The 20,624-nt window shown below is 36.7% G+C and overlaps 1 protein-coding gene across 1 annotated transcript in view; it reads right to left on the bottom strand.

Moving 5' to 3' along the window:
- The window catches only part of DOCK4 (dedicator of cytokinesis 4), a 161,470-nt gene that overhangs the window by 109,439 nt on the left and 31,407 nt on the right, over positions 1-20,624 (bottom strand). Inside the window, exons 10-11 of the mRNA XM_041421047.1 lie at positions 1,849-1,930; positions 1,190-1,250 (exon numbers count right to left, since the gene is read on the bottom strand). Of these exons, the coding sequence (XP_041276981.1) occupies positions 1,190-1,250; positions 1,849-1,930 (143 nt within the window). The remainder of the gene's footprint in view (positions 1-1,189; positions 1,251-1,848; positions 1,931-20,624) is intronic.

The raw sequence follows: 20,624 nt of genomic DNA, 5'->3' as shown, positions 1-20,624 counted from the left end.
TATGTATCTTTCCCACCAAGTCTTCAAAGTCAGTCAATTTCTGTCAAAAAACCCCCTATGGCTGCAGTTGCAACAGGGCAAGGTCTCCTCCAAATATCCCTATGCATCACAGCAGCTTGAAGAGTAATTGTTCATTTTCACACCACAAAGCAGATAAATGTTGTTTTAATTTTAATATTTCAGTGGTTCACATATAAACTTGACTGTGAATATATTTGAAACTTATACAACTGGAAAAATCATAGTCTTTAATATTTTTAAAACATTAATTCTTCTAACTGTTCTTACATCAGAATTTACCATACCTTTATAAAATCTTGCCAAAAAAACAGAACACTGTATTTTGATGAAATATCAAATTGGCATAAAAATGCACGGACAATTATTTCTCACAGCTGAAAAATAAAGAAACAATTCAGTAACAATTCGTTACTTTGTAACAAATTGTTTCTGAACTCAGCACAAGTTACAGTGACTATACTTCAAACCAAAATGTCTTTCAAAAATAGGAAGAAAAGTTATATTTAGTACTGCACTGATGTAACTAGAGGCAGTTTACAAAGAAAATATATCTAAGAGGTCAGAAGCAGACCCAAAGATTATTGTTTCACATCAGTACAGCCCAGAGGACTTCTTAAAACAAGAACACAAACATACTCTTTTCTTCTCTACTTTTTTTCTAGAGGACTTGATATCTGTCCATAGCATCAGAGATTAAACTTTTTATGAAATATTGTCCATTTTTTTCACCTCTCCCCCTTTTTAAAGGAGTCAGGGAGAAAACAAAATTTATCTGAACAATATCAGATATACATCAGATATTATATACAAATGAGGTACACTAAATGTCCAGACAAGCTTTTCTATGTTCAAAGGATGCTTGAAATTACACTTCAGAACAAGAATGGACTCCCCAATGACAACTCCATCATCTTAACACAGTTCATCTTTGACACTTTCATTTCATTTTGTGATAGTAACAAAGCATCTAAACTCAGTTAGCAGTATACTTGATAAATAACATAAAACAATGTTGAGAAATCCAAGCAAATTTCCAACAAAAACCAGGCATTTTCTTTTCCAAAAGCTTGTTCAAAAATCTAGCTATTACAGCAAATCCAAAAGCTAGCCCCAAGCAGTTTTATTTTATTTACTGCCATATGTCTGACAAATAAAACCTTATACCTACCTATTCGGATAATGTGCACAGTGATATAGATGTCCTTCCTGAGTTCACTGCTACCCAAATCCTGCACAAGATCAGAACCTCATTATTCATGGCTCCTGATTAACATGCAACATTTAAAGAGACCTGTACACACTGCTTTCACTGACGGTGAGTTCATTTATGCAGCATTAACAAATCCCTTCAACACTTTAAATTGGCAGCCATGCACTCAAAAATGAGCATCCTAAAATATCATGGTTAGAATTTGCTGTAATGTAGCAAAATCAGTGGGAGGGCACACAGACTTGCTGTGTGCCTTGAACAGTAGTGCTGCGTTTGTGGAATTCCAAATATTCTGGAAGTACAGAGAGCACTGCACAAACAATTGTTTGGGTGTAAAAAGTACAAGGAGGAAACACAACTGGTCTTTGTTGCAGAGAGAACGAGTGGTACATTATTCTACATGGAAGTTCAATGAGTGTCCACATACTGCCACGAAACATTCAATCTGGGGGTTCACCCATACCCTGCAGCCCCTCAAACCAGCCTTTTGAGTTGGTGTTCACTGCAATGTACAAGCTTAGGGAGCAGCTCTGATGCAACCACACAATAACAATTTAATCCAACTTCTATTCTCAACATCCAGCACAAAAAAAAGATTGAGATTAGGAAGAACTCACCACAAAGAGAGAACAGTGTCTTTCAGGCTTTTCTGGACATTTTGGCAAACCATTTCTATTCAGTCTTAAAAAGAATCTTTCACTGTAAGAAAACAAATATGACAGATATGTTGAACAACACTACTGCAAAAGTAGATGTCATTTTGATCTTATTTGCAGATGCAACCTTTCTCAAGATAAAAATGAATTAAATAATTTCTTTCTGAAAGTCTCAGATGTATGAACGAAAAAAAAAGGGAGGCATTATTGAAGGGTGGTGATTAACTTAATCACCTAAGAAAATTACTGAAAACTCAATACAAAATAGAAGACTGGTTGTCATTTGGAAGAATGATATTGTACATCCTAGTACACAGAGAAACACAAGCAATAAAATCCATTTATCCTAGAACTAAAATTAGATGTGTAGTAAGTTGGTATTGATTCTTGCTAAACAAATGTCAACATTGCTGTGTTTGTATTCAACCAATATTCTTTGTCATATGTAGGATGATGAGACATTTTTCTTACACAACACCATTAAAACCTCTTACTACAGCACACCAATTTTAGCAGTTTTGTAAGAGTCTTTGAAAGTTCCAGCAGGGCAAATTTTATTTTTGAAATCCTGTTTTGCAATCTACTGTGGGGTGTTAAATGCTACAGCTGATACAAGTATTAATACTGCTAGCAGGGAGATGCAGAGAATTCTTATTTCCAAATAGAAGAGGGCACAAGAGCACACTGGAAGAGAAATTTTTTAAAAAAAATATTTCCATTAGATAGTAGAATTTATGGATAAACTCTATGCAAACCTGGCAATTCTTGCATGGCAATATTATGAACAAGCCAATCTTCCATGTTTTGGATAATTTTCTCTAAGACACAGCCTCATAAGAAATGTAACAATCATAATTCTGTAGTGAGAGATGTGGAAGATGGGAAAAGCAAGTAAGTGTTACAGACGTTTTCCTCCACTCTCTCACCCCCAGCCCCAGCTGGCCAGGCACATGAGTCTGGATGTCCTGTAATGCTCAATCAGAAATAAAATTTCATAAGTACACCTATTTTTTTTTTCTCAGCTGTATCCACATCTTCTGCTTATTCCGGAAGCTAAACATGGTTTACCACTGCTCTACATCAAGCATAGCTTTTCAAAATGCAGCTGGAAAATCGCTAGGAATATGTTGGATAAGATCCATCTCAACAGAGACTAATTAAATCTTTATTGCACCAGCATTTGCCTTGTAGAAAATCTGCATTGATCACTCACAGAATCAGTCATTCACATTAAAAGGGACCTCAAAGGGCCTCTACATCCATACTTCTGCTCAGAGTGGGGTCTGCTATCAGGTCAGATTAGCTTGCTCAGAGCTTCAGCCAGTTGGGTCATGAAAACCTTCATCTATGGAAACCACAAAGGCTCTCTGGAAAACCCATTCCAGTGTCTGGAATTTGACTGTCCTCAACTTTTTCTTTACATCCAGATGCACACCTTGCTTCAGTCTGTATCCCTTGTCCCTCACTGTCCCACCACTGATTTTATTGATCTTCTTGTAGGTAAATGGGGACAAACTTTTTGCTGGGGGCTGTTGCCATGGGACAGGAGATAATGACTATAAACTAAAAGAGGATTGATTCAGACTAGAAATAAGAAAGAATTTTTTTACAATGGCAGCGGTAATACACTGGAACAAGTTTTCCAGTGAGGTAATAGATGCCCCACCATGGAAATACTCAGGCAGGTTGGGCAGGTTCTGACCAGCAAGACTCCAAGACTATGATCTTGGAGGACTTTTCCAACATTAATGATTCTGTGACGATGTCTCAGCTCATTGCAGAGGGGCTGAATTAGATGACCTTTAAAGGTCCCTTCTGACCCAAAACATTCTATGCATCTGTGATTATTATGTGATTTATCTCCCCTCAAAACTGCTCCTTCAGCAGCCTGAACAAGCTCCACTGCCTCAACCTGACCTCCCAGTGCAGGAGCCCCTGCCCACAAACAACAGGAAGCCTTCTGCTGAATTCACTTCAGCTCATTAATACTGGTCTTGAAGGACCCAAAAGGGTCCTTCACATTAGGTCCATTAATATTGGTCTGGAAGGACCATGGTCTGACCAGCGCTGAGCAGGGGATGATCACTTCCCATAAGCAACTGGCTGCATCCTTGTGGACACAACCCAAGATGCTGTAACACTCAAGAGCACACTTCTTTGGGAGCTATTTCTGGAGAACTCTTTTTGTTTTTATGTGTCAGCTACCCAGGCTGAACAACTAAATATTTAAGACTTTCTTAATGAGATTCTTTGAAAACTTTTATACAATCTTCAGCTGTACAGCTTTTTATCAGACACCATAAAAGGCAGAACCTAAATAACAGTACAGTGGTGCTCACATGTCAAAGTACATGAAAATGTTATTTCTTCAACAAATGCTATCTTTCTCATTCACTTTTTATGATACAGCAAACTTCTGCAGCTTAGGTCTCCAAGAAAACAATAAAATTAAGTTTTACAGACTGCTAATGTAATTGTATTTTTACAGATAAACAAGCTGGTATTTTGCCATTGATTTACAACTGGTTTCAAAATAATTATGTCTTTTCATTTAGAATTTAGCTAATTTGCAGTACTGGAAAATACAGTAAAAAAAAAGTTCAGAGCTTTGTTTATAAGTCTCACACAAAATTACTGTACATTGAACAATAATTATTAATTATGTTGCCAAAGTAGCTAAAGTTTTAGGACTGCATTATCTGTGGCACCGCTCCAAACTGGATACAAATGAAAAAGTCTGTTCCAGAAGTAACAGAGCTTCTGTGCACTTGGTATGTGTCAATAAAAATTTGGCCAGTAAAGGGGATTCTGAATTTCACCACTTTATCTTCAGTCTATATAATAATTTGAAAGAAATACATACATAAAAATCACATCTCAGTATGTTTTTGTCTTTAAAACAAATGCTAGGTATGTTGGTTCAAAGAAAAATACCATTCATAAGCTATCTTCATAGTTTACCTGTTAACTGGGAAATACATTTAATTGGGAGTGTATTCTGTATTTAATTAAGTTTATGTTCCACACAAATAAAGGCACATCTTTTGAAGGCTTCCTATTCACTATCCACTACAATATGAAATTTTCATGCTCTGCTTATACTCACAGATCATGAGATTATGATTCACAACACAACTAAAAGCCAAAGACTTCTGTGATGCCACAAAGAAATATACTGATTGCAACAGATATGTAATGGCTATGCATATGTACTTTCCTCATTTGCATTTGAAATTTTCTTTCACTGAAGAAGAGGACTCAGTGGCAATGAAAAAGGCAAACCAAAAACAAAGACAACAACAAAAATCTTAATCCTTGCTTGGTGCTGTATGATAATTTTTTCACTAGAAACATATGACAGAACCAGTTACACCTCAGATTAAAACGGTTATCTTTGAACATTTCCAGGGAGCAAATGCAAGCAGTTAGACTTGTGAGATTACAAGACCAAAATGGCAATGTTATACCTATGTACATAGAGCATGGGCATTTATATACCATTTCAAAGGATTTCTGTAGAGACCAACACATTGGAAAAAGTGCTAAGTAAACAGCCTTCATAAAACAAAATAAAGACACACTTCCGAAGATCTGAAAGCTTGGCTTCAAACAGCAGTAAAAATCTCAGAGGGTTAAACCTAGAGCTAGTATGTCACTGCACAGCAGTTTTCTCAGCAGTCAGCTACACATACATAGATACAGCAAATATACACAGCAGTACCACAAAACAGAAATACCTCTTCTTTGTATTAAGACAACTTGATTTTCGTTTATACTACAACGAACTTCCCATGAGCACCAATCTCGCCACTTAAACATGTCATACAGCTTTAAACTCAGCTGTCTTCCCACTGAAAATAAGGAAATAACTAATGCTGGAGAGATTAATTTAAGAAGGTCAGCAAGGGATTTTTGTACTGTAACTTCTCATGCATTAGCGGAGTAACAACATGTTCCAAATCTGCAGGCTTAACAGATGCATTTTAAAGGAACATGGCTGAAAACGGTTCTATTTTCATATGTGACCCCTATTTCCTTAGTATTAGCAGGAAAATATTACCAGTCACATGGTACCAGTCTAGACAGATTGCTTGCTCTATGATTTATAAACACACTATCAAAAAAAAAAAAAAATCTGGCCAGATTTATATCACATGGCATATTCTTGTGGCAAAACTATGACATCAAATAGTCATAATTCTCAGTACAGCTCCACTTCCAGACATCTTTATAAATGCTCTCTACTTGAAAATAGGTTACAGTGATTTCCAAAGTAATCAATGAGGAGCAATAAGAGAATTCTGCCACATAATTCACCACCTCAAGTTTATTACATTCCAGAACACTGTCAATGGATGTTCAGTAGGAACTTGAATCTGAATTGACTTCATTCACAGCTAAAGGCTCAGTGGTTTTGTAAAACCCAGATCAGACATAAAATGTTACCCTCACACTTAGTGGGGAAATACAGAGGAATGTTGTACAACATATCATAAGTTACTGAAAGATCATAAAGACTTCAAGTATATCCTTAACCAGTGAAAAACTGAATGATAAATGTGCCAACATGACTTAGCAGTACCAGCTGATTCACAGTAATTCAGGTCCTGTATTGCATCTGTTACATACTTAAAAAAAACATTCCCAATTTTCTATCTGTAAAATATAAGACAATAAGCAAAGGGGGACAGAAAAGGAAGAACGAGTACTAAAAAAATGTCAGCCAATTTCAGATAAAGATCAAAGCAAAAATACTAACAAAAAAACATAAAACAATCTTGTTATGGTACATCGTAGCTTATCTGCCACGCTGACAACATGAGGGAAGAAGAAGAAGAAAGCATTCAAAGAATGTTCATAGATTTATGTAGTGGAGCCCAATTTTCCTTGGCTATCTGTACAGTTAACAAGGAAAAAAGAAAGCAGAAAAGGGGATTGGAGGAAAAGCAAAACAGATTTACATAGTTAAATCAAGCTCCTGCTCTCATCCTCTTTTACTTCTTTATTAACTGAAGAAAGCCTTGAGAAATTAGATTTTATTACAGATTTTATGAACATAACCTATATTATTTTAGATATCTGCACCTGTATTTTAAATGAAAGATGGCATCATACATTTCTTAAAAGAGCTAGAAAGCAGTAACTTGAAATTACTTTTCATGACGTACCAGGAGCCAGAGGAAGATGACTGTTTAAAAACAGAAAATGTGTTTAGGAATCTATCAGCATGTATTTACAACTAAAGAAAAAACATATACCAGAAGCTGAAGCCTTCACTGATCTTAGTCTGCCACCAGGGATAAACATTTTGCATCACAGCATTAACAGTACACAGACCTACAGATCCTTTAAGCTGAATTACAGTCTTGATTATTATCCTAGTCAATGACTGAGCTAACAGCATGGATACAAGCAGATTTGCAGAATCTTTCCCCAAAGATGGAAATTAAACCTGAAGGGAGTAGGAGAAATTGTTAAAGTGAAGGGAAACAGCATTTAAGGAAATTCCCCTTCCTCCAACACCTCCTGGCTTCCTATGTATTCAACGCCATTTGGAGGTTTACAAGCAGCACATCTGTATTTTGTGTCAATCCTAACATCCCTTTTGCTGGTAGCAATATATTCCTCATGAGATGATCTGTAAACCAGCAATATGTATATATACATATATATATATATATACACACACACACCCCACTGGTGCTCAATATATCTCACAGTTACCTGAATCTGGTGCACCCATGTCATGGCTGGTTCACATACTCCAACTCTGCATTTATTTCTGAATGCAGCTAATTGTTTAACCCCCACCAGCCACATGACAGGTCACCTCTTCCAGTGTTTTCATCATCACATTTAAAAACAGTTATTTCTCCTGTCAGTTTTCAATTTTTACAACAGAATCAGTAAGAGGGTTATTTGTTAATGCATGTGAGTAGCGTAATAGATACCACAGGTTCCTCCTGGGTTTATCTACTTTAAAAATGTGTCTATCTATAAAAGATCAGATCAAAGATCTACATCAGCTAGGGTGCTTAGTCCAACTACAGCAAGTAGAAGATATTTGAGAAAGAATCTTTAAACAGTTGTTAAGAGGGTGGATTTTTTTCACTGAATATGGCTCTTCATGAGAGGAACTGAGCTACATCATGAAATACAACTAATTCCTAACACACCCTCACTCCTGGGAGGAATTATGGAAGGTATATTGAAATGAGGCTCTGTCTACCCTTAAAATACAAAACCAAACTTTCTCAGAAGCATTTTCTTGCTAGACTACACTTGTGGATTTTTTTTTAGGAGTTTATTCCTACCATATCTACCTCATTTTACTTATTCACAAATGCAATCTGTTGTAAAGTCACATCCAGCAGCTGTCATACACAGGCTGAATAGGACAGTCTAGGCCATCAGGCCAAAGAAACACACTTGCTGAAACATCAGTTCCTCAAAAAATACTTGAACTAGCTGGAATAAAAATGTTAATTCTCTTGCAATTAAAGAATGGCCAGTATTTAAAGGGCAATTTATCAAAACTGTCTCATTAACGACAACAAATTATACAGCACTGCAAAAAGTCAGATAAAATGAATGATTCATAAAAGTGCTGTGGTTTAACCCCAGCTGGTAGCTCAGTCAGCAGCTCACTCCCCTACAGTGGGGTGGGGGACAGAATCAGAAGGGTAAAAGTCACAAAACTTGTGGGTTAATGTAAAGGCAGCCTAGCACATAAAGCAGAAGCCACACACACAAGCAAAGCAAAGCAAGGAATTCATTCACCACTTCCCATGGGCAGGCAGGTACCCAGACATTCTCAGAAAAACAGGGCTCCATGACAGGTAACAGTGAGTGAGGAAGACAAATGCCATTACTCTGCCACCTTTCCTTCTCTTCTTCCCCCAGCTTTCTATGCTGAGCATGATGTCCTATGGTGTGAGATATCCATCCCTGTGTTTGGGTCAGTTGAGGTCAGCTATCCTGATTGTATCCCTTTCCAACTCCTTGTGCACCCCCAGCCTCCTCACTGGCAGGGTGAGGAGCAGAAAAGGACTTAACCTTGTATAAGTTCTGTTCAGAATAGCTAAACCACCTCTGTGCTACCAGCACTGTCATCAGATCAAATCTGAAACACAGCCCCATACCAGCTACTGTAAAGAAAATGAGCACTACTTCAGTCAAAACCAGCACAAAACAGAAACTGAAATACTGAAACTATCAGAACCTCTTACAAAGCAGGATGAAGCGTTTTGATCTCCTGGTGTTGTGGGTAACCCAAAGTACCATTGCATTCCCGTGGTGGGCACCATCTCAGAAAGCCTCAGATGCCATTTTCCCTTTCTGCCCCTACACGGTCAGCAGTGGGGGCCACCATCTCAGGATGGGGTGGTACCTCGCCAGTTTGGGTTCATTCCCGCTTTATTCCCACTTCCTGAGATTTAGCAATTTTGTATCTAGTGATTATTTATTGGGATTTTCTTTTTTTTTTTTCCCTGTTGCTGTTCCAGTTGTTAGTAAACTGTTATTTTTTCACTGTTATTTTTTCCTCCTTATTGGTGAAAAGGGATTGGTTAAAACTAAGGGGAGGTAACTCATTTTAGAGTGCACACTTCCTTAAATTGTCTCAAACCAAGATTCCCAGCAATGAAGGTGAATATTAATCTGTAGAAAATATCTTCTTACAGAGGCTACCATAAAGCCAAAGATTTGGCAGGAGGATACAGTGGTGTCAAACATTCCTTTCAGACATCTTCCCACTAGATGAATTCAATCTGCTTATACTATTGTTGTTGATGAATATGTAAAACTGAGCTATGAGTAGAATTAGTCAACTGCGAGGGAGAAATAAAATATATATTTGCTACTGATATTGGTATCCCTGCCCATGGCAGGGAGGATGGAACTAGATGATCTTTTTGGCACCCTTCCAATCAAATCCATTCAATGACTGTATGGTATCTGAAAATTAAAATAGTTAAAATACCAATAAGTACAAAGGAGAAACAGGACAGACCTGTAGAAATACTTGTAACACACAAATCCACTGATTTTGAAATTTCTAATTGGTCCTGGTATGTTCCTGTGAAGAGTTTCTAAATCCAAAATTGATTTCACGTCAAAACCTGAAATCAGATACAGGGAAAGAATAGAAAAGACAAGCAAGCTTCAATACCCATGGGATACCTAGAAGGCTCAATTCCTGTGTTTGATTATGGAATGCTGATTACATTACAGGTCAGTATAAGAGCTATGGCAAGTAACTGTTTTGCCACGTAAAACAACAAATGACAGCGTACTAAACAGGGCACGCTGACTGACTGGGCCAGGGCTTCCGTGCCCTCGCCTCTTGAGGAACTCCACAGCAGGCAGCTCCAGACAGTATTCTCAAGCAAAGAAGCAGAATTCAATTGAGGCACATCCTCCACTTTTTGACTGGGAGCAAGAAACAATCTTTTTGCCAATCTCCACTGATAATTCTCACTCCAAAATATCTCCACATCTAGGATCCAAGCAAAAAGACTTTTACTACTACACTACTCGTCCCAAGAAAAGGCTAATAGCCTCTATATGACCTGACTATATTCCTGTGCACAGGAATTTTACTGTGCACAATGAGTAACTGGAAAAAATTTTGCACATTTTCTGAGGGGAAACTTTTGAAGTTTCTGGAACTTCAGGCTTCTTTTTTAAGGTACTTTTTGTAAGCCAAATTACAGCTGTACTAATACATTCTTGCCTACAAGAGTGGGAAAATTACTGTGTATCTTAGAGCTAGTAATGAAATAATTAAGCCTGCTTATATATTGTGTGTATATAAACATATACACACAATAATTATATCATCCTATATATATAAATATATATAGGATGACATAATTTTAAAAAATAGCAACCACATTCAGAAATGTACATACCAAGTAAGCCATCCAAATGCATAAAATATTGGTACAAGAGTAGTGGCTGCTTTCTTGTCAAAGTGACCTTTACATTTTCTTGAGGTGTTTTAATCTTCCTGCTAAAATTAGGACTAACTCTTGAATTCACAGGATGTAAATAAAGCTAGGTGGGTTTTGTTTAATTTTTGCTTCTAAGCAGTAGCAAAGTGACAGAGCAGTAAGCGACTAAACTAGAATGGAGGACTCCTTTAAGAGTCTGCCAGAAAAACCAAGATGCTTAATCTCTCCTGCATCTATGAGGCATATATACAAATATATATAAATGTATATATGCATTGATTTTGTGTAATTCACTGTAGCACAGTTTTAATACTGTGCAAGATTAGATATTTTTGTGAATGCAGCACAGAAAATTGAAAACAACACTAAACTACCCTAAGCTGTGATCCACTATGAGCGCAATCATACTTTTGTGGAAATACTGTAACAGAAAAGTAGCCCTGAGCTAATTCATGGTTCAGGTTCCCATGGGTTGCTCCCTTTATCAGAAATGCTACTAATTCCTTTATCTTAAATCCCTGCACTACTGAACAGGCATATCTGCATGGAAAAAGTCAGGATCCAAGAGGACCTCAAGACAAAAAGCACCCATGGATAATGTGGAGGTATCTGAGCAATAATTTCCAAAGAACAATATGAAATGAAGGTTAAACACACTAAAAATAGTATTTTATTGGAAATAGGTGGAGTAGATTATCATCTAATGATAGATTAAAAATTTTAGGGAGCACCTGGATTGTGCTCCTAATATAAATAATTCACATTGCTGAAAAAGTACAACACAGTCCAGTCTGAGCTCTGCCTTTAATTGTTGTTCACACCTCCCAGAAATTCTGTGCTATTGGTACCAGATAATTATGTCTGAGGCACAGTTAAAACACATCCTTAAACAACTCAAAAATACCACATACACTTTTTTCCCCCCCGGAATGATACAAATTCTCATAGATAATGTTAGACACCAACCCCTGTCTTTATGCAGGGTTATTTATTAATAGAGCCTCTGAATTTCCATGACATTCAGCGATGCAATGTGGTGCTGCGTCAACGCAAGACTTAAATATCAAACAATCAAATATAGAAAAAGAAAACATATGCAGAAGCAGAAAATCTTAATACCAACTAATGTGCACGCATGTATGCTCATATATAAAAATTTTTCACCATCTCTCTCCAGCTTTTGTACTTGAGATACATTGCACTGTTCGAAATAATTTCCAAATCTGGATTTAAAGTGTCCTCACAATTATTTTCCAAACCTAATTTGTTTTCACCTCTGATGTCAGAATAAAATAAAGAAACCGGAATCAGAAAACTAAATGGAAAGTAATAACAGACTCACACATTGTAGACCTGGGCATCCTCATAGACACCAAGTCAAACATAAACCACCAATGAGCCCTTGCAGTACAGGAGGCCAGAGGGATGCATTAGACAGAGTATTGCCAGCAGGATAAGGGAAGTTATTTCCTTTTCCTCTATACTCAGCACTGGTTATACAACACTTGGACATGATTACAAGACTGGATAGAATGCTCCGACAGCTGGGACTGTTTAGCTTGGAGAAGAGAAAGCTCAGAGGGGATCTTATTAATTAATTGGAATATATCTGAAGAGAGGGTGCAAAGAGGACAGTCAAGCAAATTTCAGTGGTTCCCAGTAAGGCAATGGACATAAACTGAAACATAGGAGGTTCCCACTAAGCATCAGGAAACAAATTCTTTACTGAGAGATGGATCTGAACACTGGCATGGGTTGCCCAGGGACGTTGTGAAATCTCCATCTTTGGAGATACTTGAGAGCCATCTGGACACGATTCTGGGGAACCAGCTCTAGAGTGCTCAGACCAGATGACTTCTGGACTTTCCTATTAGCTCAACCATACCATGATTTTGTGATTATGTGTAAATACCACATACAGGCAGCCCAGACAGATAGCTGGGTCATTTAGGTCTTTATGGAAATATGTTTTTTTACAGTTGACTCCATCTTCCACCTCTGGAGGTTAGTAACTGCCATGATGCAACATTCTGCCACTGTCTGCTTTCCCAGATGTTCTAAATGACTATAATTAATGAACTATACCTCACAACAACACATGGATTTTTTTTTTTTTTTGTGAGCCAGAGGGTCAAGGTTGAAGGTACTGTACCTTTTTATCAACTTCTGTAGCTTTGCACTGAGTACCCACCCCACAGCTTCACAAATACAACCTCCATCTCCTTTGTGGTCTAGAGTTTGACGTGACTTAGAAGCAACAAAGAATTTATTTGTGTCTCCTGCATTTAGAGAGCTGATGTCTGGAGTACTGATTCTAAGTAAACTAGATACTGAAATTCAAGTGTAACCTATTTCTGTGCTTAAAATAATATTGAATCTTTGAGCTCCTGTACAAGAGAGATTATAGGTATATATTAGAACAAAGACATCTTGGGTTGTCAGTAGTGGACCTTCAGAGTAGAGAAAATGTATTATTAGCTTGATTCAAAAGGATCCAAGCCCTTCCTTGCTGTTGTTAACAGTAATAGTGAGTTGACTAAACTTAGAGTGCTGGTTAAAAGTAGGGTTCTTTGAGATGAGCAGTTCTCAGGTTTGAAGATGCTGATGGAGGTTGCAAAATATGTCTTTAAAGATTCTCCTACTATACCAAAATCCTTTCAACATTATTATGGAATAAGGGGGAAAAATTGATCGTATTTTTTTTTCAAAAACTGTGGAAAAAACAGTTGTGTTATGTTGTTTTAAAAACCAGAACACCAATTAGTGAATATTTTGACTAATTAATGTGGATTTAAGCTTTTGGCAAGTGATTTCACTGAATTAAATTAATAACAAAACTGAAATAAGAAAGGGATAAAAAGATTGATGACGTGGATGTCACTAAAAGGTGACATTGAGAGTAAAACAAAGGAAGGTAATCTTATCCATTGGTATGGTCTGGAGTTTACACAATCATTAAGGATATAATCAAAAGCTCACAAAAAAAATGCAGTTTGCTTTCACTGGCCTTATATAAACAGCGTATTCTCTTTGTGCTGTTGAAGAATCTCTTCTCATTTGAGGGCAATATGAGAGTAACAAACAAGGTTGTTCAAGGTGACAGTAAAAGGAGGATTAGCATGCCAACTTATCTCCACTCCCCACACAGATGGGGCCAGAGGCATCAATCATTTCTGATAAGATGTTCCTATCATATTGACACAGACACAAAGTGTATATCAATGAAAGAAAATCTCAACAGGCTCCATCTTCCTGAAGTGCTGCCTTGAAATTTTCCCACTAATAGTACTGTTACTTGGAAAACAAGAAAATGGTTTAGAATGCTACATAAGAACTGTGGGTCATATTACAGATGTAAGAATTTCTGCAGCAGTATGTTGGCAAAAGACAGAAGCACAAACTCTACATAAATGTAAAGGTCAGCAAAGCGAAGCGGGACTCTGAGCAGGAGATGATGCAGCATTTTTATGCATACTCATCAATGCCAAGAACAGGGGCCACAGTCTGAACTGAACAAATGTAGGCAGCAGCTTTAACACCTTCCATTCCCTTTTTTGTAATACACTACCCAGTATTGCTGGTGTTTCTAAAATTCTCCTGAAAAAAGCCCAGGCAAGATCTCTAGATGGTAATGTGCTACATATATTAATGCAGTCTTATGGCATCTGCACTGGAAAGGTAGGAATTTCAGAGGACATGGGGATAACTTGATTTTCAAACACAGTCATCTGGTAAATGTTTTCATTGGACTTTATGGCTTTGGGTTTTTTTAGAGCAGCAGAATACTCTTATAGCAACAAATAAAGTTAACACAGCCTCAGTGAATAATGTACATTGTCTAGAAAACAGCTAAGCTCTTATTTTGCCCCTTGCCACGTGTTAAACTGATTCTATTAAAAGCTAATAAGTGAGATCTTTCCAGGATCTGATAAGATAAAAAAAATCTATATATTTTTGATTAAATGATTGGTGTTCCTAGAGCTCCAGTGCAAATGGGCCCCGTGGCTACACTAAGGTCAGCACTGCTGGAAAAAATGCTGTATTGAGTAGCTGATATTAGTACATGTGAACAGAAAGCACAGATTGCCATTATTGTCTCTTATTTCTCTGAAAAAGTGCCACTGTAAAATTTATAACTGTGCAACCCTTCGAAGTACTTATCATTGGCTTTTTAAGTGTGATCTTACTGCTGAAAGAAAAGTTTGCTTCACTAACTTCTGTTCGGGTAAGAGAAAAAGACATCCCCAAAGCCAACAATCATCACCACACTCACACTCTAATACTCTAAATGCTGGGACTCTATAGTCACCTTCATATTCCAAAAAATAGAAAAATTTCTAAAACCTCACACACTACAAAAAAACCCCACACACTACAACTGATTTATAAAGCAGCTAATAAAGAACATCAGAACACAGGATTGTTGCAGTGTGCTGAAATGTTGCAAACACACATTTCCAGTTTTCCTTTGGAGCTGTAACAATGACCTCTTACCTATTGTTTCTCACATTAAATCAATTGCACTCAGGGTTGTATAATCCCTTTGAACTCTGAAATTGTTTTTGCAGTGTGATTGTAGTAGAAACAATTAAGTCCCTAAGCACAGCTGAATTATTCTGTTTTACAGAACTTTCCCCCATTCATGCTATGATCCTGTAATATCCATCTTACATGCACTATTTTATGATCTACATGATCAAGTTGAATTAGGTGCTTTTGAAGACAATCTTCTGATCATCCCCACATTTTGTTTCACAAGCCAGAGCTATGAATCCAAACTAGAACATATGCTGCTGCTGCCACTCAGTCCACACAACCACAGATTTAGTCCACAGTAAACTCCTTAAAACATTTGCATGTTAGCATTGGGTCTAGCATGAACTTCTGCTCTACAAACCCACTCCGACTGGCTGGCACTCCTTGCATAAGTAATCAGCAGTCTTAGACTTTCAAACTGTTGATTTGCTGACAACAAAATTAGATTATATAAAAACAAATCTTCAAGGCTCTACACCAAACTGGTAAGTCCTTCTGATTTTGCTTTTCTCAAACATTTGTGCAACATGCCAGATTCCAGAACAGATTTTATAAAAGCATTTCTTTAACAACATGAAGCACCAGTACAGATCCAGATAGGGTATGTTTGAGCTCATATACTTTAGAAATGAGTAGACAGTAAAAGCTCAGCAGTGGTCAGAAAAATAGGACTGAACTAAAATACAAACATCATGAGATGTGACCAGGACCTCTTTCATTTTCCAGCTAGAGTAACAGCACCGCTTTACAACTGCATATGCTAAAATGCTTCCTTTAGGATACTATACTAGTGAAATTAGTTCTAAAATTTAAGTGTCATCATTACAGTATTTTACTTTCTTAAAGAACCAAAAATACCCAAGGAAGACACAAACTGGGCTTCTGACCTTAACAGAATTAAAAGAGGAAGAGAAACATACGGTTAGAAGACATAACAGCACATAAACCAAAGAATTTTACTGGAACAAGCCATATGGTTGTATCATGTTAAAGCAGTGCCACTCACAACTTGCTCTACCCCACTCAGGGGCTATTACTGTTCTAGGAAAGGAAACTGCAAAGCAGAAGGAAGGGGAGACAAATGGAACATGATACAAAAACACACCAGGGAAACTCTAGGAACCATCAGAGGCTGACTTCAGCTGTTTATTGTTAATTTAAGCAATAGCAAAAATTATTCCTAGCAGCTAGTTTAGCCAGAAAATATGAATATATACATATGCATACAGGCCATGTGAAATTAGCATGCACCAATTAAGTAGAAAATGAATGACTTACAACTGTAGCCTTAATAAGCATAAGCATGTCATGACTCAGATTTAAGTACTTGACTTAAATACTGACAGTTTTTGTGGTTCCATAGAAGTAGAATATTCACATTCAAAAAAAGCTTTTTAGAGTGAGAAGGCACATATTAGATAATTATTTTAATATATGAACAGTCTGGAAAATAATATTTATTATTATTGTTTATTAACACCAACAAAAAAGTCATAGATAAACCTGTACTTTATTATTACCCCAAACTTAATACAACAGGACTGGCATTATTGTGGATGCCGACATATTTAGAAACAGTTATTTTTAACAGCAATTTCCAGCAACAAAAGGACAGTCTGGAGAAAAGTACATTCTCATCCTGTCCCAAGCAAATGGAAAATGATCCAAAAAGAGTATTTACCTCTAGATTAGTAAAGTTGATAGAAAACCATTCCTATTGCCCAAAATGGGTGCTGATCTTACTAAGTTAGGTGTAAGTAAGTCATAACAGCCCTTACCAATCCAGAGAAATCTTTAGATAGAAAGTCTGAAAATAAAAAACCTTGAAGCATCACTGATTTTTTTCTATCACTATCTGATACCAGATTTCTGCTCTGGGGAAGTTACTAATGCCTTTCAAAATCAGTTTTTCACATCTCATGAAAACCTATTATCTAATTCTCTGTACATGTTGGAAAAATTATGAGCATTTATACATGCTGTTAAAGATGAAAAAAATATTTGAGAGTAGTCTAGCTATAAATATACTTAATTTTTATTTTTCATAGAATCATAGAATGGTTTGGGTTGCAGCACACCTTAAAGATCATCTAACGATGATATATTCAAAAGAGTAAAGGAATATTAAGATAGATTATCAAAACCAGAATAACTGTTCAATGATTTTATGGCTTTAGTTTCCATCTCTTTACTTATTTTAAAAGGTGCTATCCTAAAAATGCACTGGTAGGCCCCCCAATGAGAGCACCAATGTTTATGTTTAATTAGGTGAATATTCCTTAACCATATACATTGCCTACCACAACATATCTGTTCTATTTAAACTTAAAAAAACCCTCAATACATAGAGAAAAACAGTAATTTTTTGCATATATATATTTGTCAGTTATTTTTGATCTGAGGACCCTAAATCCTTTGCAAATATTAAAAAAAAAAATTCAGAGTGCTTTTTCCTATATATTTCACTTTTAAGGGCTGATGTCAAAAACTCAGATAACTAATACTGAGAATTTATATCCTGAATGATTTCAATATCAACTCTTGCTGAACTTGAAGCCTCAAACTTTACTGAGATCTTAAGTAGTGAAACAGAAAACAAAAGAGAAATAGGATAGATCCAGATCAAAATTACTTCAGAGTACACTGAGCAGCTCCTTAATCAATACCACTATGGATCCTAAGGAGCTATCCAAAATGTCCTAAAGAAGATGCAGACATTTCACCAGCTGAACTGCTTTCTAGGTTTTGCTGACTATAACTAGCAACTAGTTACTGGAGATACAATTCACACAAAGATCATAAGTTTAGATGTTTTTGAATCTGGATTCCAATCCTAAAGTCCATTGATTCATCATGAAACCTTCTGAAATCAGACAAAAAGGAAAGCATTGGTCTGTCTTAATCTTGGCATCTTATTGTGACTGCAGAAAGATACATCCATCTACACAGATTCCAGAGGTGATGCTGGTGGTCTCCTCCTCCCCCTGCCACCCACCTGGAGACATACTCGTACTTCATTTCATGTCTAATCTTACTAATTCATGTCTAGTGAGGCACAACTACTCAGAGAAACAAAAGATGATGAAGAGGAACAAATTCTGAATTTAAATATAAAGCGCTTTGGGGATTTTCCAAAATTTATTTTTAAATAAAGAGGAACAAGAGTGCAGTGTAGGTGAAGATTACATTTATATTAGTAGGTGTGTTTTTTTCTTTAAGAGAAAAAAAGACCCATGTCCAATTTCTCACTCTGTCTTTGAATATTCAAACTTACACATCTTATCTACCAGAGAATCTGAACTGTCTCTGAAGCCACAGCAATATACATTAAGATATTTTATAAACTGTGAAAGGAATTAAAATTACTACTGTTCTCCTTCTCCTCATATGTTTGTCTCTACAAAGACAAACAGAATCTACATTGCATCATGTTAGAATCCACTTCTGCCAAGAATAATTACTAAATGTAGTTCCTGTGGCAAAACATATGGATCACAAGAATTAGGGAGAAGTTTTTTGCTGACATTCAGGCACATAGTTCTATTTTATACATCTGTATTCTTTTAATCTTTTCTTAGCATGTAATGATACTCTATTTCCTTATTAAACACTCAATTCTGGTCCCACTAAGCCAATGCAAGAGCTGTTAACACACTGTGCTTTCTCCTCATACCCAGGTTTGCCTCAGTTATTACAGTATGATTTTTTTCAGAGAATCTATAACTGTACAACAAGAAAAAGTTGCACTATCTTTCATTGCTGGAAGTGGATATTTTCTAAGTCTGATAATTTCTTAATATTGCACAAGAAAACCGTAGTTTAAAATGGGTTAAGGACAATCCTTGTGCTATAATACAAAGCTCAGCTATCAAACCATACATTCTCTATGTTACGAAGTACCTTCATTTTACCTTACTTTCCAAAGAATGGACTTTTCCACAGGGTTTTTTCTTGCACTAGTCTGGACTGGAAATACCATTCCTTTTTACAGAGACTTTCCTCACCTCAGTATCTACAATTGCTATTCTCTTTACTGTGACACTTGAACAAATATTGCTGTTCAAACAGTTGAATGTGTGATACTGATAGCAGAAAACCAACATAAAAAAGCTGTGGAAAAATATATCCAAACAATTAAAGAGGTAAAGAGATAAGGTTGCTTCTAGTCCTCCAACAATCTTTTAAATCTGCTGTTTTAATTGCATATACCTGAGGTTAGAAAAAATAAAACAGATTTATTAGAGATAGATATGTTGATAAAGAGAGATCTTACAATTGCAGGTCCACCTGAGAAGAAGCTAAGTTAGTTTTAAGAAATTCTATTATTAAATCTGAATTCTTTACTCTCTCCAACTGAACTCTTTAGGAGGCTACAGAGCTGACTTGCTTTATGTCAATTTATGTGAGATAGACAATGAACACTCTATTATGCATTCAAACAGTCTCATTAAAATAAACAGGATTACCTGCCTGAGGAAAGCTTGGTACACATACAGTGCTTGCAAAATTTAACATATAAAGCAGCAAAGTCCAAAGAAATAAAGTAAAAAAAATTCTAATAACATAAGCAACAGTTTGAAGACATACATTTTAAGTCATTTATAGTCATATACTTCTATCTTTACCTGTGCTAGTAACAAGTTTCATCTGTTCTTTTCATTGCATTATTCTACAGGACCAAAAACGATTATTTGGGAAAGGGAATGACACAACTAGGTTCTGACAGATCCTAAGGTGTAGGGATCTGTACTACAAACACACAGCTTTTGGCCAGCACTTCTGCTAGAAATGAGCAGATGCGTTGGAGTATCCAAGCTCCTCAACACCACTGCTGCCCAAAGGCTTTGGCATCATTGCAGGGCATGGACTGCAGGGGCTGGGGACACTGTCTCCTCTCATGCATCAGCTTTCTTCTGAGGGAGATTGCTCATGTCAAGCATGCATCAGCAAGGGCCTAAAGATCTCTGAAATATCCCACCCATTGGTATTGAATAGAAAATATGCATTGTACCATAGTGTTGTGCACCACAGCTAGCCAGCTTTGGTTTAAGACTGTAATAAGCCGGTTAAGTCTCTTCCATGTCTAGTCCAGACAGACCATATAAGGATCCATCTTGGACAACTCTGCATTCCAGAGTTCATTCTGTGATACAGATATACCTTGCATTTAATTTGTTCTTGTGAAAGCTCTCTTAGGTTTAGCTTTTCCAGTATGTTGAGAAGTTTCTGTTTGCTTCTTGGGAGGGT

The sequence above is a fragment of the Onychostruthus taczanowskii genome, unplaced genomic scaffold (assembly GCF_017590055.1).
Source record: "Onychostruthus taczanowskii isolate IOZ18803 unplaced genomic scaffold, ASM1759005v1 scaffold68, whole genome shotgun sequence".
NCBI classification, from domain to species: Eukaryota; Metazoa; Chordata; class Aves; order Passeriformes; family Passeridae; genus Onychostruthus; species Onychostruthus taczanowskii.
The sequence above is the reverse complement of the archived record's forward strand: the minus strand, read 5'-3'. Positions and strand labels throughout refer to the sequence as shown.